The following is a 26709-nucleotide window of genomic DNA, read 5'->3' as shown; positions in this document are numbered from 1 at the left end:
AAATAACTTACTTGCACCCCCTGCTGCCCAAAAATCTCAGTCTCGCTTTGAAAAAGACATTCTTAGTACATTGTTGAAGTTCTACTCTTCGGTGAAAACCACAACATTTGTCACACAAGTGAGTCACAATTCATTCACTCAACCTTTAATTACACTCAGAAAGACATCAGTAAGGCATTGGTTTTACATGCTGTGTGTCAAGTTTTCATCATAAGAGTCTACATCCATGCTCGCAGCTCTAGGAGGTTGTTCTTCAGCACAGTGTTGCTTTGAGCTAATTGCTAATGTTGCCATTGTTACATCACAGTGACAACACTAACATGTTGATGATTAGCAGGTATAATGTTTACCGTGTTCTCAATCTTAGTTACCCCTGCCAAGGAGGTTATTATTAAGAGGTTTCCTACAAATAGAACAAAACATGCTCTGAAAATAACTTACTAACCCTAGCTAACCCGAGGGCTTTCCAAGTGTTGGAACATGAAGCTAAAGCCTTTCACAATAAATTCTGATATGGACACTAACCGGGCCTGTTCATATGATGGTTTCGATGCATCTTTGAGCAGTCAGCCTGGATATGGAACACCATGCTCTCCACAGCTAGTTGGGTTCCATTTCACATAACCATTCCTTGTCCCCCTTGCAATCTGCATCAAACCATGCTGCCCGAGGGTTTCTCATGATCATAAGTGCTGCACAGTCCTCTCTCTGTCCATAGTTGTTGGGCTCCCCCGGTATCCAGTACCTAAAGCAAGAGCCAGGTTTTATTCTTCCTATTAGGGCTGCACAATATGGTAATACAGTTTTCAATTTCACAAAAAAATAAATAAAAAATCATGATGATGATTTGTGATTTTGGGGGATCTGTTCCAAGCACACATGTTCTGGAACACAGGTTTGCAGGCTAGCGCATCTCTGCAGCAATACACCTTCAAATTCTGTTTTGTGATTTGAGATTATTTTTCAAACAATTTCTGCCACATTAATATACATTTGTATTTCTTGCATACATTATTTGGCGATCATCACATGGTCAACAAACTGACATTGCAGGCAAGCATCATTAACATGCCACCATTTAAGATCTTGATTCATTCACTCAGATACGTTTGAATCTCTTTCAAGTGTTACTCATGAAAAACTAAAAGAATACGCAACATTTTATTTTATGGATACCGAATTTTACAAATATTCAGAGAATTATTTAGTAACAGAACAGTTTGACATTTGGGTAAATGCACAAAAGCTAAGCTAAGCTAATTGCCTGCTGGCTCAAGCTACATATTTACCATACATGACACATGAGACATTGCACAGGAAGTCTTAGAGCTCTTACCCTTCACCCTGCAGCGTCTCATTGTTTAACCACACCCAATTGCCCTCTGAGTGAATATCGGTAAGGCCAAACCAGACTCCACCTGGCTTGCTCCACCATGGTCGAATGCTTGGATCCAGTCTTGGTAGGTTCTCGAATAGATTGAGCTAGGTAAAGAGAGGTTAAACCACATCACGATTAAAGGCACACCTGTACAGTAATTATTAGCAGAGCCAGTCTCGCTGGCAAGTGATGAGATGCCGAGTGCAGCATGTCTAATAAACCATTAGGTTTCACATATATTGTCTATCGCAATATACCTTTTCACATGCCAGGAAAAGAATGGATGTTGTAATAAATGTCATTAGTTACACGTGTTTTTGCTTTTTTTACCTGCTATAAGTCGAAACACTTGAAAAGAATCTTAACTCCTATTATTTTTCTCTTGTCACACCTGAGGCTGATCAAATCTGTCAATGAAGACAGCCAGCTATGGTTAAGAGCTCTGGAAAAAGCTACTTAGTAGGTCTTGGTTAAGTGGGTAAAGGCAAATTTTATTGCAAGTAAAATTGTCTGGTAAGTTCAGAAAATGACATCGCTTTATTGCAATGCAGGCTTTGAAACCAGGCAAGACAAGACTTTTGCCTTATCACAATATAACGGTATCCAGAATAAGACATTATATAGAACAATGATAAACTAATGATATACTACCCAGCCCTACTTCTCAGCGCACATAAGGAAGGATAGAAAACAAAGAGCTGTGACTCCTCACCTCTACTCACTCTTTTGTCTTGTTTTCCATCCACAGCATACCAGACTCACCTGCTCCTCCCAGCTATCTATCACAGTGAGATTGGCCTCACGCGCGATACAGTCCTCCCTACTGTCGTGCCAGTTCTTTAAGGGATCAGACGTTGATCTCGAGTGGAAGTAGCAGGTTGTGTTGGCTAAAAACCACCCAGGCAGACATCTTCCGCAACTTTCCTCTGTTAAAGAGGGAACTTGAGTTAAAGTCACTGCAAGAACAAAATGCTTGACTCCGAAAACGAATCCAACAGTCTCTCACCTGTACCAGATGTATCGGACTGCAGTGTTGCTTTCTCAATGTGAAGTGTCTCGAGCTGCTTCTGAAGGCTGTCGCTGAGGGTCTTGTTCTGCTCTAACTGCAGTTTCAGCTGCTGATGCCTCACAAGCTCTTCCTTTAGTGCTTGTTGGGCCTCCTCCCGAGCTTTGATGGCATCGGTCTGCATTACTTGAAGCTGCTTCACCTCTACAATGAGCGCTTGTACTGTTATTTGGTCGGGAGCGGATACCTCACTGGCTTGACCACCTGTGATAAGCAGAGATAATAGGGTCACTTTTTCATTCATCTTTTAGGTGATACTTAGAAAACAAGTTACTGGTTTCTTTAAATATTTACCAATTGATAGAAAGGTGGGGTAAGGACGGTTAATAGTCGTACTCACAGTAAATCCCAATAACAATAGCAGTTAACAGCAGAATAGTGTTTAGCAGTCCTAAACACAAGATAACCAGTGGATACAGTGGGAGACTTCTGGACCCGACTCTGATTGTGCGCACAGATCCTGAACAAACAGACACAGCAGATAATAACGGAGTGTATATGTTTTAAACCATCACAAGAGCATTTTAGATAATACAAGTCTACCTTTGTTTCCTGTGTTATGGTGTAAAGAGTTTCCATCTGTGCTGAAATCATGTGGAATCATTTCTGGATATCCCTCTGTTCATCAGACTTTTAGAAAAAATCAGAAATCCCTCCTAACTGGCCACTTTAATCTGTGTGAGGCGACGGGCTGCTCTCGGTTAGTTCTGTAAATATTACAAAACTGTGTGCGAGGTTGTGTATGTGTGTGCTCGACTACCCTTTACCCTCTTGCTCTCTCTCTCTCTCTCTCTCTCTCTCTCTCTCTCTCTCTCTCTCTCTCATTTGTCTGCTCGGGGTAAAATCAGAGTAAAATGAAAACAACAAGCATTCAAAAATGAAGATCCAAATCCAAAAGCTTTCTCCAGATGGCTTTATCATGGTGAAATCCTACAAACATAGAAAATGCATTTTTAAAACGAGCTGAGTAACTGTACTACTACACGTAGGTTGCAACCCAGAGAGAAGGCTTAAGCTGAACCATTATTACCATCAAGGCAACAAAGCCTGAAATGTCTCTTTTTGTGAACACACAACAAGTGACAGCTATGCTGTGCTGTCAAGTTCTGGAAAGGAAATCTGATAAAAGTAAAGAGTCAACTTTGAAAAAAATGCAGGCAAATCATTACAATTAAAAAAAACAAAACTTTTATTGTATTTATCTCGGAGGAAACCGGAGCATCTGGAGTAAACACACGTGGACAAGTGGAAAATCACTAAGCCATCCTTGTTGTTATGCCCCTGCTGCAGGCTTCTTCAGTTCTAACTGACTGATCAAGAGACGAAGCTTTTAACCCATGTGATGTAGTTGACTTTTTCAAAGTTGTTGAGGTCACATGTAAGTCATTGGGCTCATCTGACTCCAGGTGCAAATGGGTGTTAAGCCATCTAGAGAGGGAGAGCATTACAGTTGCTGATATGTGGCATTGTAGATCACCCGCTCTGCCCACTTACTAGGCGTCGCTACAAGATCAGGATGCAAATGGACAGCTGACTGACACATCAGTGGCAGAAGCTGAAAGCGCGCTGAAGCTGAAGGACATCATCGGGAACCAATGTGTAGAGAGGCTAAGACTCGGCTCCACCCACTTCTAGCAGTGGGGAAAATTAGACCCAAGGCAGTGGAGGGACATGATCCAAGCCGAGGTCCAACACCTGGAGGAAGAAAGGCGCAGGTCTATGGCCGTCGAACTTGGATCCTGGACAAAGTGGGACCTACCAAAGTGGAAGCCCTTTCACACCTCTTTCCTGCTCCGCTCAGTGTATGACAACCTTCCATCACCAACAAACCTCCACAGATGGGGAATGAGGGAGGACCCATTGTGTAGGCTATGTGGAGGGAGAGGAACAATGGCACAAACACTGGCAGATACAGATGGCGCCGTGACAAGTTTCTTTGTGCACTGGCTGACACCTTGGCGCGGGAGAGACAGAAAAAGCATCAGGGACAGGGACAACACTGCAGGGACAAATGGTGGCAGACCTGGCTATTCCCATTTGAGGTCGGGTGTAGGGGTTTCCCAGCACAGTCTGTGTGGAAGACGCTCACAATCATGGGAATAGCAGGAAGGGAGAGGAAGGCAGCTGTCTGAAGGTTTGGGAAGACAGCAGGAAGAGCATCTTGCTGGCTCTGGAATAGGAGGGAGGAGTTGAGCTGGGGGCCAGGAGGAGATGGGCAGTGACTGGCCACCACTGCCGACCCACCAACTGGAGGGCGATTTGGTTCAGGGTCGTAACGTCCCGTGAAAGTTGGGTGCCACCTGATGACATCTTTTCCTGGCTGAAAGCTACAGTCATGCAGGTGTGACTGAGTAAGACAGCATCAATGCAGATGTATTTAATAGAATATCTTGAAGATGATTCATCTCTCAACAACTGCAACAAAAACACAAGCACAACCCTTACTAAAGTAAGCCGTTGTTTGCGAGATTGTGGTAAAGTGAGCCACTGTCTGATTTTCGTTGAACCATTTCCCTGCAGCAATGTGGAGAAATCTCACCTCAAAATCACCTTCAAAATGAATAAACTATTTATAGTATTCAGACCTTTGACCTAAGATATTTGTGAAAAATAGAAATTCCACCAAAATCCAATCAAAACAGATGTGTCTCATTAGACTAGAATCAGACTGTGGCATCTATTTTGAGTCAATGGGTCAAATGACCTGGACGCTATTGAACTGACATGTCCCTATGACATGTCCCTATGACATGTTCCTATGACATGTCCCTATGCAAAGTGAATGGGATGGATCGCAGGTGAAATTTGACAAAATGTCAAATGTTCAATTTCCAAAAAAGTTCCTCCAGGAGGTGTTTTTTATTAGCATATTTCGGGCAGTTTGGAGTCCACTGGTACTTTATTTGGTACTGTATTTGTAAAAATAAATCTCACCTCAAAATCACCTCCAAAATGAATAAACTCTATTTACAGTAGTCTGACCTTTGACCTTATGTCAAAGCAATTCCTTCATAGGTTAGTTCATCTTTGTCTTTTCATCTTCTTCCTGGTGTCTTATTCTATGTCTGGTTCAAATCTGGTTACATTTCACTGTACGTATGTTGAGAAGATCCTTGTCACTACACAGAAAAATAAGTAGATGAGTAGATCTCTCAATTTGCTATTAACATTTTTTTTACAGAGAATTTGCATTATTTGTTATTAATGCAAATGTTATTTGTCATTATTGACAATATTGTTATTGCTTAATTGTTGTTATTGATGTATTTTGATTATTTGATGATGATAAATGTGTTTGAGGAAAAGGCATATATCATAAATATATTAATTATACTTGCCAAATTCTATATACAGACCATAAATGCAAGATTACCAGCCAAATTGTCTTTCTTTAAATTGTCTTTTGTACGCTTTTGAAAGTATTTAAACACGAGTACATCTCCTAAACCTGTATGTGTGTGTTAATTTACGAATTGTGCCTTTAATATTTTCTACACACACACACACACACACACACACACACACACACACACACACACACACACACACACATGATAAGCCTATGATTTATATGTTTTTTCAAATGTATTCATTTTATTTTTATTCATTTTTCTCTCCTCCTGGCTTGTTTGTTGTTCAACTGTCAAATCGTTTGCAATCATCAATTTGTTCAATAAATTATTTATTGAATAAGTAATAAAAGAGACAGTTTAATTTGACAGTTTCCGGGTTTGGGCCAAGTCAAGCCTAACACGCGCAGCAGGGACGAGCGCCATTACCGGAAGTGCCCGGTGCTGGCCTTTCATCGTAAAGCACACCACAACGCGCTCGAGGGGTGAACTTTTGTTCTGACACTTCCTAAAGTTGACTGAACTGGTTCATTTTTGTTGTGTCATGCTTGACACTGGCGAGACCAATATAGTTGCACGTATTTCGCTCCGTTGTGTCTTTCTAACTGTGTTTACCTGGCGTGGCTTTGCGGCATCAAGCAGCGCTCATACTTTTGACAGCCCTGTTTGTCGGCCGACGCGGGTAACATGTCGGACGTGTGCGCGCTCTTGTAGGAGTCTTTCAGAAAGAGTTGTCGTAAGGCCTGTTCGGGTTATTTCCATCACTGCCACTGGCTACCAAGTCTCAAAACAGAAATGTCACTGGACGACTATGAGAGACACTTCGACTCGCTAAATTCAGATTTGGGCGGCGGGTCTGTGGTCAGTGAGCGATCAGGGTCGGGCACGTTTAATGGCGAAGAGGAGAAGTTGCATTACATTCCTATCCGGATCCTCGGGAGGGGGGCGTTTGGTGAAGCAACTCTGTACAGGAGAACAGAGGTAAGTTTGGGAGCCTGTCTCAGCACACGGATCAACACTTTAGGGCCATGCCAACAGTCAGTTTCCCTCACGAAAACTTGGGAGTTTTTCTTAAAATGGAGGCATCGTTGTAACAACAGCAGAGCAAGAAATCAAACATGTCTCAGGTGCTCAGTCTTTCCTTGGGCATGGAGTTTTTGCAATCGGAGGACATGAACTGTAAACACATACCTATTATAGCAGACATGGTCTTGTGCTGCAACTTGTTATGATTTACTGTGAAAGATCTGTGTGTCTGACTGAATTGCTCATTGTTCCCAGGTTTCAATACCTCTGTGAGAAATTCCTGAGTGAGAACAGGATAAATCGCTTTCCCATGCCTTGCTTCTTTTGTCCTGTATGCCTTTCTGCAGTATATAGATTTGCACACCCTCTCATGCATCCCCTCCTTCCAAACAATCATTTTCACTGATTATATTTCGTGACAGATTTCCCCTGTCCGTCTATTCTGGAGGGACACATCTGGACATGTCACTTGCATTATTTAATGAGATGTCCCCCCCCTCTCTGGTTTCCCCCTAGGACAACTCTCTGGTGGTATGGAAGGAGGTGGACCTGAACTCGCTCTCCGAGAAGGAGCGCAGGGATGTCATGAACGAGATAAGCATCCTCTCCATGCTGGAGCACAATAACATCATAGCCTACTTCAATCACTTCATGGATAAAAACTCCCTGTTCATTGAGTTAGAGTATTGCAATGGTAAGGCGGCACTCTGCGGGTGTGCTTGAGGTTAGTTTGAATGCTGGTCATGTGTGACAGAATGCTAAACGGGCTTCTCATCGCAGGAGGAAATCTGTACGACAAAATCAATCAGCAGAAGGGGAAACTCTTCAGCGAGGAGGTACGGCTGCAACATTGCGAGGGCGATAACATTTTAACAAACAGGCTATTCTCTATTGGATCTTCACCTTTGATATGTTTCTTTAGGTGGTCATATGGTACCTGTACCAGATTGCCTCAGCAGTGTCCCACATTCACAAGGCTGGGATCTTGCACAGGTAAGATGTTCAGCCCTTACTGCAGCCGTCTGGCAGCTCACTTGAGTTTTTAAAAATGTTCTTTCTAACAATGATTTAATTTGGGTAATCAAACCTTTCATATTTTTTTTTCTTGCAGGGATATCAAAACTCTGAACATTTTCCTGACCAAGACTGACCTCATCAAGCTCGGTGACTATGGCCTCGCAAAGAAGCTTGACGCTGACGTTTCAATGGCAGAGACTGTAAGTTGTGTTTGCCTTCCCTTTGGCATCTTTAACCCGACAGACTATGATTTAGTAAATGTTGAGTGTAAGACAGTGGTTATACCCCTTAACATGACTGACTTCTAATAGCATAGTGGTAATGTAGGTGTTGGCCGTGTGCATGCTCTTTTTTGAGATATTGCTTTATTATTTAAAGGCTCGCTCAACATGAATTTAGCTAATGGAACTGTTTCTTTGATTTCGACTCACCATGTTGTAACCGAGGTGTCGCTGCAGGCTAGCTCATCACATGCCCAGGATGAGGAAACAGTGAGATGAAAACACACATTGTTCATATGATGTTGTCACCCTGGATGCTGCTGTTGCTGTTGACGAAAATGGGGACTGTAGAGTTGACCACGAATTATATGAGGCTGAGGGTGTTCGTTTACAATGGTTTTCTTTTTCAAGTACTTCTTATTCAAGCTATAGCGCTGCACAGTTTTATGTAGTAGGCCATTCAGTTTGAGATTCCCGTTTTACTAATCTTCTTTTTTTGCTTCCTCTGTCAATCCAGTGTGTGGGAACGCCATATTACATGTCACCAGAATTGTGCCAGGGAGCAAAGTACAACTTAAAATCAGACATCTGGGCCATGGGTTGTGTCATTTTTGAAGTCTTAACTCTAACAAGAACATTTGATGCAACGGTAGGTTTTGTCAACCTGTGTACTACAATCTTACTGCACCTTTAACCAGGCAATATTCCCGATTTTTTTCTCACCACAATTAATTTGTTTTGCTGTTTGTGTCCATAAGAACCCTCTGAACCTCTGTGTGAAAATAGTCCAGGGCAACTGGACTATGGAAGTGAACTCGGATGTTTATTCGTCGGCACTGATCAAACTGGTGTATGAGTGCCTTGATCAAGTGAGTGAGAGCAGTATTGTTTCAGATTAGCGTGAAACAAATGGATTGATGCCGGAGATGATACTGTGTGCTAAGCAGCGTCACATCTTGTGATCTTTTTGTTTTGCAGGATCCAGTGAACAGACCCACATCTGATCAGATTCTGGCCCAGCCGATCATCTCCTGCTACAGGCAGTAAGTTGTTTCGAAAAGAAAATGATTGTTCTCTTTATTTCCTTGATAAGAACCTATTTTAGATTATGCTGGATGCTATGAAATCAAAACACGCACTGAAAAACTCCCTAATTCTCTGTTAGGGAGCTTGAGGATCGAGTTGCCCTGCTGAATTTAGCAATGAAAAAACCAAAGTAAGTTGTTGACGCTAGTTTTCATAGTTTCCATTTTAAAGATTGTAAGATGTGTACGTAACTGATTTGTTGGCGTGGTTGCACCGTAGGCTGAGTACAGTGACTGACACCCCTGTTGCTGTGGTGACCACTCGCTCAAGAGAGGTGTACTTCTGGGGCGGAGGGAAGTTCACCCCCCAGAAGATGGACATGTTTAAAGGAGGCAGCAGTGCCCAACACGTGTGTGCAGGCGAGAGTCACTTTGCGGTGGTGACGGTGGAAAAGGAGCTGTATACGTGGGCTGTGAGTATCAATCTGTACTGGATCCAGTCTTTCTTGTGCTTCTCTGCAAATAACTTCCCAAACCTTCTCTTCAGAACGTCCAATGCGGAGCCAAGATGGTGGGCCAGCTGGGGCACGGAGACCAGGCCTCGTACCGGCAGCCAAAGAAGGTGGAGAAGCTACAGGGGAAGGCCATCCGACAGGTGGCGTGCGGAGCTGACTTCACAGCGTGCATCACTGGTGAGTGAGGAAAGCCTCCTGGAGCATGAGGGAAAAAAAAAAAAACGCCCTTTTAAACCCGCTGCTGTTGCCATCTTTGCAGATGAGGACCAGATGTACATGTTTGGGTCGGACTATTACGGCTGCATCGGAGTGGAGGGTGAGCTCGGCATGGAGATTTTTGAGCCGGTGCTTTTGGAGTTTTTCGAGGAGCGGCCTGTTCGTCAGGTGTCGTGTGGAGACAACCATGTGGTGGTCCTGACTCAGTGCGGGGACATCTACTCCTGGGGCTGCGGAGAGTATGGTACATATGTTTGCTGTATTTACTGTTGTTGTGACCTGATGTCATGAAGCTTCGGCCATGGTGTTTTTGCTGTAATAACTCTAGCCAGCAGGTGGAGATAGTGGCCCTTTTAATGTACAGTCATACTCTGTGTTCCCAGTCAAAATTGCTTTATTTTCCCGCCGCAGGGCGTCTCGGCCTGGAATGTGAGGATGACTTCTCCTCCCCGATGCAAGTAAGATGTTGCTCCCTGTTCTGGCATATCTGTGACTGTCTGTCAAGAGCTAGTCAGATACAAAATATGATATAAATGGTAGTATTTGTAGCTGTTAATTCAAAAGTACTTTCTATTCTCTGGTTTTTCCAGGTGGAGATCCCTAAAGGCGCCACCATCGCTTCAGTGTCGTGTGGCAGTGATGGAACCTTCTTTTTGACAGAAGCTGGAAAAGTCTTAGCGTGTGGAAACAATGAGTTTAATAAGCTGGGGCTGAACCAGGGAATCTCTGGTCTCAAAAACCACCCTGGAGAGGTACTGGCTTGTTTTCAAAGGACGGTTATTATCGAGACTGAGGGTGATGGTGCTATGTTCATGGGCTTTTTTTCTGTCCACAACACCAGGCTTACCAGGGGATCCCTTACATCACCACACTGACCTTAGCAAAGCAGCTGTCGCGGTTCAAGATCCATGCCATAGCTCCAGGGAAGACCCACACAGCTGCAGTTGACGGTACGGCAAAAAAGAGGCGGGTATTTCTCTCGTAAGTGCATAAACTTGTCCCCATTTCAGGGAAATTATTTCATGTGGTTCCTGGCTTTGCAGGACGCGGTCGTCTCATCACGTTCGGCTGCAACAAGTACGGACAGCTGGGCGTGAAGGACTTTAAGAAACACCAGGGTGTTCAGGTCCTGGTCGGTCCCTTCGGAGGCAAGATAGTGACCAAAGTGTCTTGTGGAGATGGCTTCACCATTGCAGCCACTGAGGGTGAGAACATGTGCATTGGTGGCAATAAAATATATATTTATTTTTCTTCTGTCACTGTAGCAGTTTGATTTATTTTTTTAAAGCCACCGTCCCAGGCATTTGGTCCTGAGGATATGCCATCATCTGCTTTTGCTTCTTCCAGACAATCAGATCTTTGCATGGGGAAATGCAGGAAACGGGCGGCTTGGGATGCCTGCCGATAAAGGATTTGGTTCAGAGGTATGCCCCGCCATGCCGAGGCCCATCTTTGGTTCCCTCCACCATGTACCGGACCTCTCTTGCCGTGGCTGGCACACCATTATCATAATGGGTTAGTAATCACAACCAGACACTTGTACTAGGCAGGTAGACAGTGTACTGATGCAAGCAGCCAGCTGACAATAATGTTGTCTCCTTTGCAGAAAAAGTGCTCAACTCCAAGACTATTCGCTCAAACAGCAGTGGACTATCAATTGGCAGTGGTGAATACTTTTCTTTGGTCACTGAACAGTGTATGGAGTCTACATTTACACCTACAAGGCTACATTGTTTATGTGTATGTGTGTATGTATATAGGCCTGGGCCAGGAGGCATCTACATCCACAGTTGATCTGGACATAGAACCTGGTTCAGAGACGGAGTGTCGTGACAGGGGTCTTGGGGGCACAATGGAGGATAATTCAGAGGAGTGCTTCCTTGAGACCCCGATGATGTCAGCAACAAATCATACTGGCGACAGCTCCTGCCCTTTCTGGCTTAGAAAGGTTTGTTATCTGTTAATATATATCAGTATTTTGTGATCACCTCACAAATTCAGTTCTAACTCAGGGTGGTTGTCATCTGACAGGAGCTAGAGGATGCTGAGTTTATCCCTTTACCAGAAGGCTCAGAGCTGCCCACTCCTGACCAGCTCTCTTCTATCTCCGAGAGTGTTACGCTGCCTTATGAGGAGCTGAAGGAGCTAAAGGCCGCGGCAGCAGCAGTCAGCAGTAAGACAGGCCTATCGGTAATGCCAAAATTGTTGTCTTTTGCACTGATCTACAAATAAAGAAATAGACATATGGCTGTTCATGCTATGAAACACACCCACCATGTCTTCTCTCAAATTTCCACAGACTAAACGAATGAGCTGTGGTAAAGTCAATGGACAGGAGGAGGCTGATGTCTTCAAAAAAGGACCCTCAGGGGCATGCTGCAAAGCGAGTAGCGAGGTCACACAGGTATCAAGTCTGCACAATCAGTCATCATCTTATGAGTACATCTCTTTGCCACAGTATTTGACAAAGGGCTTATTTTGCAGCTGCGGGAGACGGTTGCTCATCAAGAGATGAGGATCCAGATGCTCGAGAAGCAGGTGAGACATTTATCCCAAAAGCCGCCTGCCCCCTTCAGTGCTGTGCTCAATCCTTGTACTTGAGTAACAGCGTGTATTCCTGCCGTCTCCAGGTCGATGAGCAGAAGAAGGAGAATGAGAGGCTCTGGGCAGCGATCAGTCGTTCAACGCTACGGGAAGCAGGATGCGACAGTAATGGGAACCATCGCTCTGATCGTATGCCCAGGGATGAAGGAGGAAGAGGAGGCGGATTCACAAAGCACGGGGGGCGATCTGCAGGGGCAAGCGTGTGAGACTGGGGGGAAGTGTCAAAACTGTTTAGCAACATTGAATTGAACGAGCTGGTTAGATGGGGTGTTGAGGCTCCGTTAAAGGGTGCAGCCTTGTGCACCCGTCCATAATGGTTACATTACAGTATACATGTTTGACAGAGCACCAAGTTGCATGATTACATTTACAATTGTTGCATATGTAATACTGTATGACACCTTGCACACCGTCATATGCACACGTGTGCAGTGATCTAGCTAGTTTCTCCACAGACTGAAATGTTGGCTGGATTCAACATGAAGCATCGGCCCTTGTCTCCTGCGAGGGACAATCGTCATAGCGATCAGAGTGTTACGCTGCAATGTGAATGTTAAATCCATATTTTGGTAGTATTATTGTTGACTTAAAGTGATGTCACACATTGAGGTTTGAGTTGTTAGTGCCTCAGATGTTAGTATCCGATAGTATTTATCACACAACAGGTAAGACCAGCTAATGCTAATAGTAGACCGTTTGCTAATGCATCCAAAGGTTTCCTCCTCTAGGTGGTTTAAAGATGGGCAGCCGGTATGCTGTCCAGATTGATCGCGACTCTTGTTAGTGCTGGCCTCCAATGTGAAAACTTAACTTTCTTATGTGTCACTTTATTTGTATTATTTTGGTGTCATTTGATATCCTTAAAAGTGCCTCATACAGAATAGCCTATAAAAATGTTTTTTTCTGTATTTATCAGACATGTTAGCTATTACAAACATATTCTAATATTCATGCAAATATATATTTTTAAATGTGCATGTTTTATTGACATAAAAGAATTTGTGTGAAACAGAACTACTGATTCTTTTTTTTTTTTTTCTAACATCTTTTGGTTGCCTTTTCTTATTGCCTTCTTTGACACTTGCATTCTTGGTGGTGCAGCACATGTTGGTCTATCATCCTCGTGACATGTATGAACACTTGAATAGTTTTCTTTGAAAGTGGAAAATGTTGTCTTTAAAGCATTTATAATATAGCTGACCTCACAGCTGTACTTTTATTGTTTTCTAAATGCTTTCTTTTTAAACCATTTCAACTGTCTTCGGTACCTTATGAAATGTTTTACTGTATTATTCATCATTTTGGAAAGCAAATATGTAACTCTCCTTTTATCTGTTTGAGGTCCGTTGGTTTTGTTTATTGTGTGTTATAACAAATATATATATATATATATATATATATATATATATACAATTTTTGTCTGTAAAACCTTTTGACATGGCTATAGTAACTGTCGGATGTCAACAGCATCACACTGGCAGTATTTTCAGGCAGTAAAACGTTTAATACAGTGCCTTACTAGCAAGTTATTGAAACCAAATTGAGTGCAAACATGACCATGCTGTGCCTTAAGTGATTTTTCTTTTTTTTATAAAGTGTGTTTACAACATTTAAAAATCTGCTTTATTTTTTTCACCGGTTAACAAAATATTGTGGCGATGTAACAGTTGTACAAACCCTTCTTCGCTCAGTCACACTGTTGCTTCATGCTTTGTGTAAAAGACATAAATAAAACAAGCAGCTATATTTCATTGTGTGTACAGCCATTATTTCTCACAATGTGCTACAATATACCATACCTATTTCTATTTGTTGATATCGAAGGTGCACTATTATTTTAACTATTATTTAGTTTGTTTTGGCATTTAAAAAAATCTAATAAAATGTCTTACCCTAAAACTACATAGTGCACCTTCAACGTGTGCTATCCTTGTAAGGAGTCAAAACTAACTTCAACTGTTCTGTTGACTTAATATGGAATGTATTCAAACAATGCAGACAAGAAAAATCTAATATGGGTTCAAAGACTACTGACAATACTGAGATGGTGTTGTGCTGAATCCTGAGGTTCCCTTATTCAACTGGTTCATGACTGAAGTGTCTAGACCATTTTTAGTGTGAGGTCCCAGCTGGCAGTTGAACCTCTTGCAAATTCTTTGCTTTTTCCTTGTGGTTCTGTCTTGGGTTCTTTTTCTTTAAAACCTGAATAAAAAGACATCATAAACAGAAAACACTCAATTTAGCTTAAAATTCCTATAAAGGTGTATTTTAAGAAGCAGAGGCTGAGATATATTGACTGTTAGTCCCTAGTGTGAACTGAATCCTACATTATGATAATAATGAAACCTTAACTTCCTTAAAACCTCATGCAGAACAACTGGTCAAATACTCAAAAGGGTAACATCAGAACAAAGTGTTGAAGCAACTGTACAATTTAAGGTTGGGTGGCCAAAATGTTCCCGGCCTACCTCTGGAGTCGTGGATACGCTGTGGAATTTCAAGAACTCCTCTAAGGTGGATCCCTTGGTCCTGTTGTTGTAGGAGTTGAAGACTTGGCGATGTGATTGTTTATGCTTTTTGCATATTTTGACGTGTACCTCTAATCTTTCGCTTGCAAACTTCCTGTTGCAGATTATGCAAGGAAGACGTTGGCTTTCGACGACAGTGCTCTCTGTAAGTCCAAGCTCCCCCTGCTCTGGCCCATCTGAACGAGAAGGGCTAGAGACTGGTGGAAGCCGTGGTTCCCCGGACTGGTTTCTTTCTGCACCTCTGTGATTCTCTGTTGCGGCTCGATGAGAAACCTTCTGTTGACTCATTTGAAGCATATCTCTTTCATCCTCTGAACCATACATCTGTTTACATGTCCTGTCCCTGTATGTCTGATCTCTTGTCTTGTCTCTTTCTTTTGCTTTCACAATTGTCTCTCCCCATATGCCATTATCTTTTCCATCCCCTCCATTTCCTCTGGTGTGCTCTTTCACATTTTCCCACCTCGATTTGATTGGCTCTCCACTCACGTCTTGCCCATGAACTGTGATCTCATGAGTTCCCCTTTGTCCTTTGACGTCATTCCTCTTATTTTCTTGCCTCTGCCTATGTTGTTTAACATCCTCATGACTTTTTTCTTGCTTCATCATTGCTCTGCCTCTGACTGGTTCTCTTCTCGTATGGTTATCACCTGCAGCAGCGTCAACTCTATCTTTCTGGATTTTTTGTGTTATTGTTTCCTCTAGCCTCCACAGTTTCTCCTGTAGCAACAGCTTTTTTGCATGAATTTCTTTGTCTATCTGCAGTTCTAATTTAGACTGTCTGTGAAAGTCTCTTCTCGGATGCTGGGATGCCGCGGTCTCTTCGGTGCCACTTGAACAATGTTCTTTGGCTCTTGGTTCTTTTGTAACAGTAAATTTTTCAACATCAAGTGAGGCATGTGTCCTGGGGTTGTGAGGTCTAATGGTCACAGGCTTGTTGGGAAATGGCAGGTAAACTTCACCTGCTCTCCTACCAGGTTTTTTTCCGGTAATGTTGGTTTGCCCTTGAGGACTTTGTCCTCTTCTTGTGCTTGTGCTTGTGCTCATGATTTCATCAGCTGCTGAAGATCATGTGTTTGAGGATGAATCGTTGTGCAAGACACCTGAGCACTTAGCGCAAGCCACTCCCTGTATATTTTCTAGAATTAAAAGGAAGAAAAACAAAGTATGGTTTTAAGAGAAAAGCTGGTATCTGCAGAGTATAACTATGAATCGACTTTTAAAACAAGTCAGTCTTAAGTTACTCAGGTATTTCCATGTAATAAGTCTCGAGACTAAAATGTTGAAAACGGTTCAATTAAAGTCAAATTCAAATCCTCAGGTTGAACTTGATAATTCAAGGAGAATCGAGACAAACTTACTTGTTCTGTGGCTTTCGATCAAATTATAGCTGTCATTTTTTTTGGGACTTCCTTCCTTCCTTCTGGCTTCAGGTAAGTCAGTGAACCTTAAGAGGAAACTGGTTGAGTTAATTTGCTGATGAGGACCGTGATGTGCCGGAAAAATTCTAGAATAAGTTAATAAGTGGATCTAGAGTGGAGGGTTTCACACCAAAAAATATCATAAATTAAAAAGGTAGGGAGTTAGAAACCTCTGCAAAAGTAATACTTTTAACAAAACATTGCTGATATGACCGTGTAACACTTACTAGCCAAACCATAACCTAGAGGTTAATATAATAACATGTAGCAAGCTGCTATCTACTAAATACTTTCTAATATTTGACAAAAAAAATGTTCCCAACACTGTTTAAAATGTCAAGCACTTACTGACTGACTTTCGAATTAAAAGTGACCTTGGGTTAAGCTTGTTACAAACGCATCCACTCGGAGAGGAAAGAATTGTTGCAAATCATTTCCACCATGTTTACATTAGTTGCCTAGTAACAAGGTGAGGCTGCTAGGGTGTTCTCTCTGAGTGGTCCGACAAGCAACACTTCCTGAAGCGAAGTTCCCGTATGTGTTTGAATCGAGATCCTACGGAGCAGCGCTGTGTGGTTCTCCCACGGCTTTTTAAAAACAATATTCAGGTGAATATTACTTAGGACAGTGATTTATCGTGTATTCATAAAGCATGAATACGAAGCTAAGCGTGTTAATAATCTGGTTTTTTATTGATTTGAGCAGAAACAGGTCGTGTTAGCTTAGCTTGCGGTAGCCATAGCCCAAGCGATGCATGATGGGTCCCTAAAATAGGCAAGTGCTGTCTTGTTTCTCCTTTTCTAGGTCCACTATGTCCAACGAAGATATAATTTCAGTGGACTACGAAATCTTTGGCAGAGTGCAAGGTGTCTTTTTTCGGAAATACACTCAAGTGAGTTTCACTGTGATATAACTTAAGCCTTATGAGCTAAAGTTATTATCTTTTTTTTGGTTGACATGAACATCTTATCTCCAGGTCCACTCTCTTGCTTTCTGTGGAGTTTTTAACATCGTGTATAGCTTCTTATTGAATTGTGGATCCATTATCATCAATCAGTTATTTACAATGAATGATGATGAAAACTGAATGAAGCTCAGAAGCTACTTAAGTGGTCCTTGTTTTAAGATCCCCTGTCAAACTATCATTTATAAGGTTAAAATGCTCAGTCTTTTAGCTTCAACACAAACATTTCATGTATTTAGGTTCGAAAATGACAGCCAGTCTCTTTGTCCAAGGCCGATCCTGACCATATCTCAGTAATATGTGTCCCATATTCTCCCTCAGTTGCCTCTGCTGTCTCCTAATTCACAGTGTTTCACTTTCCAGGCAGAAGGGAAAAGGCTTGGCCTGGTTGGATGGGTCCAAAACACAGGCGCAGGAACTGTTCAGGGGCAGTTACAAGGCCCACGCAGCAAAGTGACAGAAATGCAAGAATGGCTGAAATCCACTGGCAGCCCCAAGTCCAACATAACCAAGGCAGAGTTTAAGAATGAGAAAGCCCTCAATTGCCTGGAACACTCCTCTTTTACCATTGTAAAATAACATAACCCATGTGTTGTGCATGCTCTACTGAAATAGAAGATGTTTTATTTATTTTGTCTAATTTATTGGTTGGACTACAACTCATATGACTAATGAACTCACGAAAGATTTGTGTATGTCAGGTTTCCAAACATCTACAATACGTGGAATCACATGAACAAATTAAAATTCCTTTCAGTTGATGTCACATTGCTTGAATTGTATTGGACTAACTGCAGTAAAGTAATGATCAATTATTAGTTTTATCAGATGAAACACAGAAACCTTGGCTGTCAGGAGCATAGACTTGAACATTTACATGATTGAGTGGTATTCAGGGGTGAGCATATTGGGGTGATGTTAGCGATGGTTTGACATTGAAATCTGTCACTGCCGTCATCACCAGCCTCCACAGACTGAAGGAGTCTGAAAGGATCCTGGTGAATCACTAAATACTCATCAGAATGCTTCTGCCCTCCTTGAGAACCTTGAGAAGAAAGATGAATGGTCATAGTAATCCACACACACACACACACACACACACACACACACACACAAACAATTAGTGTACTGTGTAAGAATTAGGAAAAAGATGATAAACAAATATATAATATTTAATGTTAACATTTAAATGGAGAGAAAGCAAATTTTATGACTGCATCTTATCACATCAGTTGAAAAAGTGTGAATAATTTGGGATCATTTAGTCAGGATTTCTTGCAGTGATGTTTTCCATATAGAAAACTACATATTCATGTTCTCCCTCACACTGTGTTACAAATGTAAGTACTCCTCCTAATGGGCAAACGTAATTGAGAAAAAAATGTGGTGGAGATGGATGTATTTGCTTGTTTTATGTTGGAAAGAAAAGAGCATCATTTAACAAACTTTACATTGAAAATGGGAGGATAATATTAAATGTTTGTGCACTTAATGGGTACCAGAAGAAAACATGAATTAGCAAACTCCGGACACTAGGTGGCGGTGTGCGCGTTCAAAGCAGGTTGCAATCAGCCAACGGTTGTAGTTCGGTCCTTCGCACCAGAAGGGGGCGCTGCTAGCTTCGGCTCACAGCTGTTACGCTCATCTCTTGTTGTCTCACGTTGACTGTAAACAGCAGCTAGGTTTGATTTTAGGATGTATTTTGATGCTTTACTCTAAAAGTGATATTCAACGAGCCGCGTGCCCCGCGTGTTTTAGGACGAGGCGGGCAAAAACACAAAGTAGAAATCCACAGAATTAGCTAGCGTTAAGCTAACGCCACTGGACGTTAGTTAGCACGGGCTAATTATTATTTTAAGACAGTTTACTTTCTTACAAATGTGTTTCCGGTCATGGCAGGTGAAGTGCAGTGCATTTAATGAGCACAATGATTAAGTGTTTGCCTAAAGAGGTTCAGGGGAAACTCCGCTCGGGTGTCGCTATCCCCTCGCTACAGCAGTGCGTGGAGGAGCTTCTTCTAAACAGCATCGATGCAGAGGCGACCTGTGTCGGGGTCAGGGTGGACATGGAGGCGTTCAAAGTCCAGGTAATCGACAACGGAGCTGGGATGAACGCCGAGGACATGGAATGCGTGGGGAACAGATACTACACAAGCAAATGCAGCTCTGTTGAAGACCTGGACGACCTCAGGTGGTATGGTTTCAGAGGGGAAGCCCTGGCCAGTGTGGTTTCTCTGGCCACACTTGTTGAAATCTCATCACGCACCAGATCATCAGTGAAAACCCACGTCAAAATCTTCAAGGATGGCAAAGGCATGGATGTGTTCGAAGCAGAGGCTGCACGACCCTCTGCAGGGACAACTGTTGTCATCTGTAACTTCTTCCACAACATGCCAGTCCGGAGGAAGAGGATGGACGCTGTGCTTGAGCGTGAGAGGATCAGACACAGAGTGGAGGCCATTTCTCTGATGCATCCCTCTGTGTCTTTCACCCTGAAGAACGACTGCACAGGAGCCATGATGGTGCAGCTTCCTAAAGCTAATAACACCTACCACAGGTTTGTCCAGATACACAGCCTTGGTCGAGCACAGAAGCTCGGAGAAATCAGCCACACGCATGGACAGTTCGAAGTGATCGGTTACATTGGCAGAGAGGGCCACTACAATAACAGCTTACAGTTCCTGTATGTAAATGACAGACTGCTCCTGAAAACACGGATACACAAACTACTGAACTTCCTCCTACGCAGGCTGAGCAGTTCACATCAGAGAAATGACAGTCCAGAGAGGCAGTCTGCCATCAGGAGTCCAAAGCACAAGCGAAGCCAAGATCTGCATGGAGTATACGTCATAAATATCAAATGCTCGTACTCAGAGTATGACATATGTCTTGAGCCTGCCAAAACTCTAATAGAGTTCAAAGATTGGGATGGTATTTTGCTCTGTATAGAAGAGGCAGTGAAAGCTTTCCTCAGCAGAGAGAACTTGGTGGCGGTGCTTTCTCAAGATTATTTGGACGATGTGTCTCCCCAATTGTTTTGCAATGACAACACAGACCAAGATGGTCACAAAAGTGGCAGTGGTGACCAGGCAAATAGCAGTGCTCCCACACTAGATTACAGTATTGGGATGAAACTGGCATCTCATTTTGTTCATCGTAAGTGCAAAGATGACACTGTGTGTGAGACAAGTGTTTGCCAGGAGTCCGAGCTGATGGAGACTGAACAAATAAATGAGCTGGAAAAGATGAGAAGTATAAACAAAGAATGTAGAGAAAAGCCAACATGTCATTTAGCTCGACTGGAACCGGCCTCTGATAATAACGTTACTAAAAAAGGGGGCCCAACATTCAGTGAAGCTGAGGAAGGCTCTCAAATTGTATGTACCGGTACGTCAAGTTCCATTAAACAATTAGCAACTGAAAAACTGGAACTTTTAACAGAAATTGAGACAAGATTAAATGTTACAACCTCAACCAGCAATGAGACTTCACAAGACGGCACTACTCAAGAAATTCAGCCTGATTTAAACTGTATTGAGCACGTTTTAACAGACTGCAAGGGTTCAGAAGGAAACAAACAGACTTTAGTAAGTAACAGAAAGATCCGACTGTCCGATCCATACATTCATGAAAGTCTGCAGACTCAGGACAGCTCCCAAATCAACAAGTCAGTATCTCAGGGGGAAATTTTAGCAGATAAATGTGAAGAGAGATCCTTTGCATCAAAACGCAAAATCTCAATGGATGCAGCCAATGACATAACTGGTCAGAAACTATTCAAAGATTTGGCTCCTATGATTCCCTCAAAGATACCCAGAATTGTAACTTATCCAAAGTTGTCTTTATGTAAAGAGTCTGGATCTCTTGAGAAGTTTAGAAGAGTGTACGGTAAATCTGATGAACTGAAGTTACCCTCCCAAGAGGCTCGTCAAGTGAATAATACTCGACCTGCACAGGCAGACAGCCTCCGAAGCCCACCAACACTCTCAGTTTTCACAAACATGAAACCAATGTCAGTGCAGAATGGAGGCAAAAAATCTTTGGCAGCTAAACTCTGCCTTTTGAAACAACACAGGACAGACAATTCAAAAGTGTTACCACATCTGTCCAGGACGTCATCACCGGACAATACCTGTCTCACTGGGGTTACCGATAGTATCCAAGAGAGCTCTAAAAATGAGGATCCCTGTGATACTGCGCTGAATCCTGAACCAGTCCCGCTTTGCAGAACAGAACCTCAGCTGGCTGAGAGGGAGGAGGTTAAAGCATCAGGAGACTGGATTCATCACTACGACCCATCCGTGGGAAAGACGGTGTATGTGAACAAAGTGACTGGGCTCAGCCGATACAAGGACCTGCCTACTGAAGAAACACAAGTCCGCTGTATGTCTGATGTCACCAATATGGCAGTTAGTGTCATCTCTGAAATGGGTGAGATAGCGGTTTTCTTTGCTTATCATTCTAGTTTTACTGTTGTCATGAATGTTAAATACTATGTTGTTCATGTCTCTTAAACTGTAGGGATGGAATATAGGTGTTACCCGTTTCAGGTGGATCTAGTGTTGCCCTTCCTACCTAAATCCAGGACAGACAGAGTGATTAGTTCAGGGCTTGATGACCGAGGTACATAACAGACAGATCAGACTGTAGACTGTAGGGTGCCTTAAACACACAAAGTATATGAAATAAATACTTACTTGTCTATCTTACAGATGGCAATGCTGAAAGCTCAAACTCCCTCACCTCATTGTATTCAAAATGGAAAAACCCAGTGTTTGTCCGACCTCCTGAGGTAAACAACACTTGTGTGTTATCTGTTTTAAGGTTTAGTGTTCAGCTTTTAAGTTGTTCTTTTGATGCATTATGAACGCGTCTGTCCCGACAGGTTGGAGTGGACATATCAAGTGGGCAAGCTGACGGACTGGCCGTTAAGATCCACAACATCCTGTTTCCATACCGCTTTTCTAAGTCCATGATTCAGTCAATGAAGGCAAATTTGTCTTTGGTTTTCCTTTTGAATGTTCTAATGAAATGTTCTTAAAATGCACCAGCCATGTCCCCTTCATTGATGCCATGAAGTAATTGCTATTTAAATACCTGTTAGGTCGTTCATCAAGTGGATAAGAAGTTTCTTGCATGTCTCATCAACACAAGGGATGAAGAACCGCCCGCACTCTCTGAAACTGAAGGTATTGACTGGAATATTGCAGTTTTATCATTTGTTGTTGTATCAACATCTCAAGCATTTTTTATTGAAACCCAGGAAACCTGCTGGTGCTGGTGGATCAACACGCTGCGCATGAGAGAGTTCGACTGGAAAATCTAGTTGCAGGTAAAACAAAATTAATGTGCGATGAACAGTGTTAATAGAGAATGAAATGTAAAATCAATAATGCTGTTGTTGGGACCACAACGTGACACTGGGGTCATACAGTAACTGTATGTCCTGTCATAGATTCCTATGAGGATGACCCAGATGCACCTGGTGAGAGACGTCTGTGTTCATCAACCATTTCGCCACCTCTTGAGATCATTTTAACTGAAGAGGAGCTCAGGCTGCTTAGGTTAGTTTTCTCTATGACTATTGTTCAGTCTCTGTTGTTGCCACTAGCACAGCTCGGAGGAAGATATATTGCTAATTCAGCGTTTATTTTTTGAGGCGAGAATGCTGCAAATTTAAGAGGATTTATCTGAATTTTCTACTTTTGTGGGACCTGTTTCTTCCTGGAGCCACAGCCTTTATGTGTTGGTGAAAGTGTTTAGAATGCACCAGTGTTTTTTTTTTTTCACTTTGGTGTGATCTGTGATAGTATTGTCATTACTTGATGGACTGCACTTGGCCCTACACTGGTTGAGGTTTAGGAGCCAGCTGTCTGCTATATTCAACAGCCGAGACACCCTTCAGCAGATTTTGGCAATGAGGTGAAGGATGGTAGCAATAAAGATGACAGAAAGGGTTGGTGCTGTGACGCAGCTTCATTTCACCTCCGTCTCAACCTAGAGTTGTTATGAGCATTTCAGCTGATATGCCATCATTCAACAGCGTCAGTACTCTGGAGAAATACTAGAGCTTACAGCTTACTAGAGCTGCCTTGTTTCTCCTCTCGATTATAGTTACTGAAAAGATATTCTGTAGCTCTGATCACTTTGTTATTCAAATGTCCTGGTCTGACGCACACAGTCACTTGTTCTGAAGCCTGTTCTAAACCAGAATAAAGCCTGACATTTTGTTTGCAGTCACTTACATTTTTTTACAAACTGCACCACACAACTTTTCTGTCTTGCTCTTTAAAGCCTTAACTGCAGGTTAATAACCAGTTGATTTCATGACATGCACATTATCACATTGGCATTATTATTTTAATTGTATTGCTCATGTATTGTGAACCCTTCCTCTTCCAGGTCTTGTCAGACACATTTGCAGAGTTTGGGCCTAGAAGTGAAGTTCTCACAAGCAGCGGATCCACAAGTCTTTGTTGGGAAGGTACCGCTGTGTTTTATGGAAAAGGAGAGTAATGAGCTCCGGCGGGGGAGACCATCTGTTATCAAGCCAATTGTTGAGGTAAGACTTCTGAAACCTCCATTTTAAGAACATCTATTGTATTTGTGACTTAAGCTTACCTTTTTGCTCTTTTTCTATGACCACACATCAGGAATATCTTCGAGAGCAGATTGAGGTAAGCTTTGAAGTTTGATTCTAGCACCTGAACCTCTTTGTGTGGGGAAATGACCCCAATACTCAATAAATATCCTTTCTGACTCTTTGTCTCAGCTACTTCGCTCAACTGGTAGAGTGAGAGGAACTCTGCCTCTCACTGTTCTGAAGGTGCTAGCCTCCCTAGCATGCCACGGTAAGGTTAAATTACTTTAATCTATACTGTAGTTTCTGATTCAGTAAGTCACAATTTCAACCTAAAATCTTCATACAAGTCACGGTATACATGTGCGCATCAAACAGGTGCCATCAAATTCAACGACAGCCTGAGCAGAGATGAATGCTGCAGCTTGGTGGCATCCTTGTCCTCCTGCCAGCTTCCTTTCCAGTGCGCCCATGGCCGCCCATCTATTGCTCCTTTAGTAGACATCCACCATTTGGACAAAGACCAGAAGGTACCAAGAGGAAGTTGCACATCTGACTTTGTATTAAATGTAATATTCAATCACTGAATACAGTAATCAGGTTGTGACTAAGCATTCTTGTCCCTGCAGGAATTACAGAAGCCCAACCTCCAAAAGCTGAGAAGAATGTATAAAGCATGGGAACTATTTGGAAATAAATAAGTCGGTGTGTATTTTATTTTAAATGTTTATTTAATAATTTCAAGTAACTCATAAGAATCCTCCTGTCAAATTCCCCCGAAGCCCTTAGACCTAAACATTTTGTTTTAAACCATTCACAGGAAGACATATGTCAGAAATGAATAACATAAAGTTTTGTAAAAAGAAAGAAGAGGAAATACTTAAATAAAAGTAAATATGGATCATATGTCATGTGTCATCAGAAAAATGGCACATTTTGACACACTGAAGGAAATGTTCCCAAAGCAGTGCAGTCCACTTGATGATCAAGCTGTATCTCTCAGGTCGCGCTCGCAAAACGTCTTCACTCAATCAACTTCTTTGTCCTGAAGAATCGTCTCAAATAGAACACTTGCCATATGGCCATCGAACACAAACAGCTTACGGAGATGATGTTGATGAACAGCACTCGTGTGTTGGTGGAAGCTGTTGGAGATAGGGGAAAAAAAGCACTAAAATATTGTCACAATGGTCCCGAGAATTTCTACACAGTGAGCTATGGATCACACAGAGGAGAAACTGCTGCAGTTCAAAGTTTAAATATTTAAGCTTCTTCTGGCCACACAGCAGGTGATTTCCATCTGTTGTTCAAGGCAGAACAACTTATATGGCATCACACATAGGAATGTGCCCAAAAGATAAAAATGCTTGAAAAATTTAAACTAATAGAAAACATTGCAGCTGTAATTTCCCTTAAGCAGTTACTCACAGTGTACATGTACACCAAACACATTTCTCTCATCATTTACCATTTGTGCGTCTCATCTCTTTCCCTCGCTTCCTCATGTAGACAAAGTCATCTGCCATGGAGTTTGATAGGTGCTCTAGCGTTCTCAGCTTTGCTTCAAGGGGGTTCAGTTTCTCTACTTTTGCAATCTGACAAAGAGGTTGTAAAGGTGAAATTTCATATTAGTCCACAAAACATTTGTGCAGCTTCACAGCAAAACAGTGTTGCAGCATTTTAAACAACCAAAGTAGATGGCAACTGAAGAAAAATGGCTCCATACTGTTTTGACTATGAAACGTCACTGGACTTTCCCTCTACATGGGGTTGAGTGGATAATGACTGAATTTTCATTTTTGGGTTAATTTTTAGTCCTTTAAGACGGCCCCTCACCTCCTCCTGGTTCAGTGCGTCCACACCATGCTTCGTTTTCAGTGTGACCAGTCGGTCTGGAACCTTCCCATCGCCTTTGATCATATGAGCATTAATAGCTCATTAGTTATTCACAGAAAACCAATAGTTTTTGTACTACTTATCCATTTGAGTTGGAATATTCCTATTTACATATTTAGAAAGTTCACTCACCCATTGTCAATGTGCTGTGAAAGCAAATGTTAAACCTATCCTGAGTTTCTGTCGTGAAGGAAAATTTCCCACTTGTGATGTTCTCCTTATTGAACAGCAGGTCACCAGCAGAATCAGTAATCTGAAGAAACAGTTAACACAGGGGTAAGTCACTATCTCAACTCAGTGGAGACAAAGTGAAAAGTCATTTTGGAGTAATCAGGATCACGATTAGTTTTGTTTCCTGATCTTAAAGTCTGCAAAACCGATAAAATAACACAAGGTTCTCTTAACATATGGTATTGGACTGCTCATAATGAAGAGGTATTTTAAAATGTCTTCAGTTTTTTGGTGCTATCTTCATGAAATGTTTTCCATAAAACTTAATTTTATTTTTTTATTGTACATCTCTAGACATCTCAAATTATTATTATTTTTTAAAAGAGACTATTAACAAGAATGTCATTTTTTTGCAGGATGGGCTAACATTTATTCATCTTGCATTTCTTACGTGTCAAGACTATAGATAGTTTGCCATATGTTACACGTGCGACACGTTCACGTACCTTCAAATTAGTTGTAGTTTCTGGCTCCTCGCTGACTTCATACTCGCCTGTGACCAGCACATTTTTGTGGATGTCTTCCTGCAGACATTTCACAGAGTGGACCGGCAGGTAGAACTGAATCGCAGACGCCGGGCCCAAGAGGACCGGCAGCAGCAGGAAAACGCAGAGTCTAGACATGCCACCTATCCCTGGTCGTGATGCGAGCGAAGGATGATGATGCTCCCGT

The 26709-nt window shown here is 42.2% G+C and overlaps 5 protein-coding genes across 9 annotated transcripts; 2 read left to right on the top strand and 3 right to left on the bottom strand.

Moving 5' to 3' along the window:
• Positions 1-129: 129 nt before the first annotated feature.
• Positions 130-3139, bottom strand: LOC115566486 (C-type lectin domain family 4 member A-like). The gene is made up of 6 exons (XM_030392399.1): positions 2988-3139; positions 2785-2904; positions 2385-2648; positions 2141-2304; positions 1337-1482; positions 130-745 (listed from the first exon to the last, which is right to left on the bottom strand). Exons 1-6 carry the CDS (start codon positions 3046-3048, stop codon positions 601-603), a joined length of 900 nt encoding a protein of 299 aa, XP_030248259.1. The 5' UTR covers positions 3049-3139; the 3' UTR covers positions 130-600.
• Positions 3140-6245: 3106 nt separating this feature from the next.
• Positions 6246-14164, top strand: nek9 (NIMA related kinase 9). Its single transcript, XM_030443679.1, has 23 exons — positions 6246-6775; positions 7337-7514; positions 7601-7656; positions 7743-7813; positions 7932-8037; positions 8576-8707; positions 8817-8927; positions 9037-9101; positions 9224-9274; positions 9364-9556; positions 9631-9775; positions 9858-10058; positions 10226-10272; positions 10405-10566; positions 10656-10764; positions 10858-11019; positions 11162-11329; positions 11421-11480; positions 11575-11762; positions 11846-12004; positions 12114-12218; positions 12299-12352; positions 12445-14164. The coding sequence occupies exons 1-23, from the start codon at positions 6590-6592 to the stop codon at positions 12622-12624; spliced, it is 2889 nt and encodes a 962-aa protein (XP_030299539.1). The 5' UTR covers positions 6246-6589; the 3' UTR covers positions 12625-14164.
• LOC115597605 (zinc finger, C2HC-type containing 1C) lies at positions 14015-16858 on the bottom strand. Its single transcript, XM_030443692.1, has 4 exons — positions 16716-16858; positions 16308-16393; positions 14887-16085; positions 14015-14620 (listed from the first exon to the last, which is right to left on the bottom strand). The coding sequence occupies exons 3-4, from the start codon at positions 15991-15993 to the stop codon at positions 14531-14533; spliced, it is 1197 nt and encodes a 398-aa protein (XP_030299552.1). The 5' UTR covers positions 15994-16085; positions 16308-16393; positions 16716-16858; the 3' UTR covers positions 14015-14530.
• On the top strand, positions 16853-26687 carry LOC115597598 (acylphosphatase-1-like). Of its 5 annotated transcripts, XR_003987124.1 has the most exons (16): positions 16862-16975; positions 17172-17259; positions 17695-21761; positions 21852-21953; positions 22043-22122; positions 22216-22320; positions 22435-22519; positions 22594-22662; positions 22786-22894; positions 23733-23892; positions 23984-24007; positions 24103-24181; positions 24289-24440; positions 24540-24615; positions 26036-26082; positions 26568-26687. XR_003987124.1 is itself a non-coding variant. In XM_030443667.1 (15 exons), the coding sequence occupies exons 3-14, from the start codon at positions 19250-19252 to the stop codon at positions 24609-24611; spliced, it is 3549 nt and encodes a 1182-aa protein (XP_030299527.1). In that variant the 5' UTR covers positions 16862-16975; positions 17172-17259; positions 17695-19249; the 3' UTR covers positions 24612-24615; positions 26568-26687. The 5 variants fall into 5 exon arrangements, 4 of the variants coding, with proteins under 4 accessions (XP_030299529.1, XP_030299527.1, XP_030299526.1 ...); XM_030443667.1 differs by lacking the exon at positions 26036-26082; XM_030443666.1 differs by lacking the exons at positions 26036-26082; positions 26568-26687 and having other exon boundaries at positions 24540-24634.
• On the bottom strand, positions 24621-26697 carry LOC115597606 (transmembrane emp24 domain-containing protein 10-like). Its single transcript, XM_030443693.1, has 5 exons — positions 26484-26697; positions 25939-26059; positions 25747-25820; positions 25379-25505; positions 24621-25055 (listed from the first exon to the last, which is right to left on the bottom strand). Exons 1-5 carry the CDS (start codon positions 26658-26660, stop codon positions 24934-24936), a joined length of 621 nt encoding a protein of 206 aa, XP_030299553.1. The 5' UTR covers positions 26661-26697; the 3' UTR covers positions 24621-24933.
• Between the last annotated feature and the right edge of the window lie 12 nt (positions 26698-26709).

Source organism: Sparus aurata, chromosome 16 (assembly GCF_900880675.1).
Source record: "Sparus aurata chromosome 16, fSpaAur1.1, whole genome shotgun sequence".
Classification (NCBI taxonomy): Eukaryota; Metazoa; Chordata; class Actinopteri; order Spariformes; family Sparidae; genus Sparus; species Sparus aurata.
The sequence above is the reverse complement of the archived record's forward strand: the minus strand, read 5'-3'. Positions and strand labels throughout refer to the sequence as shown.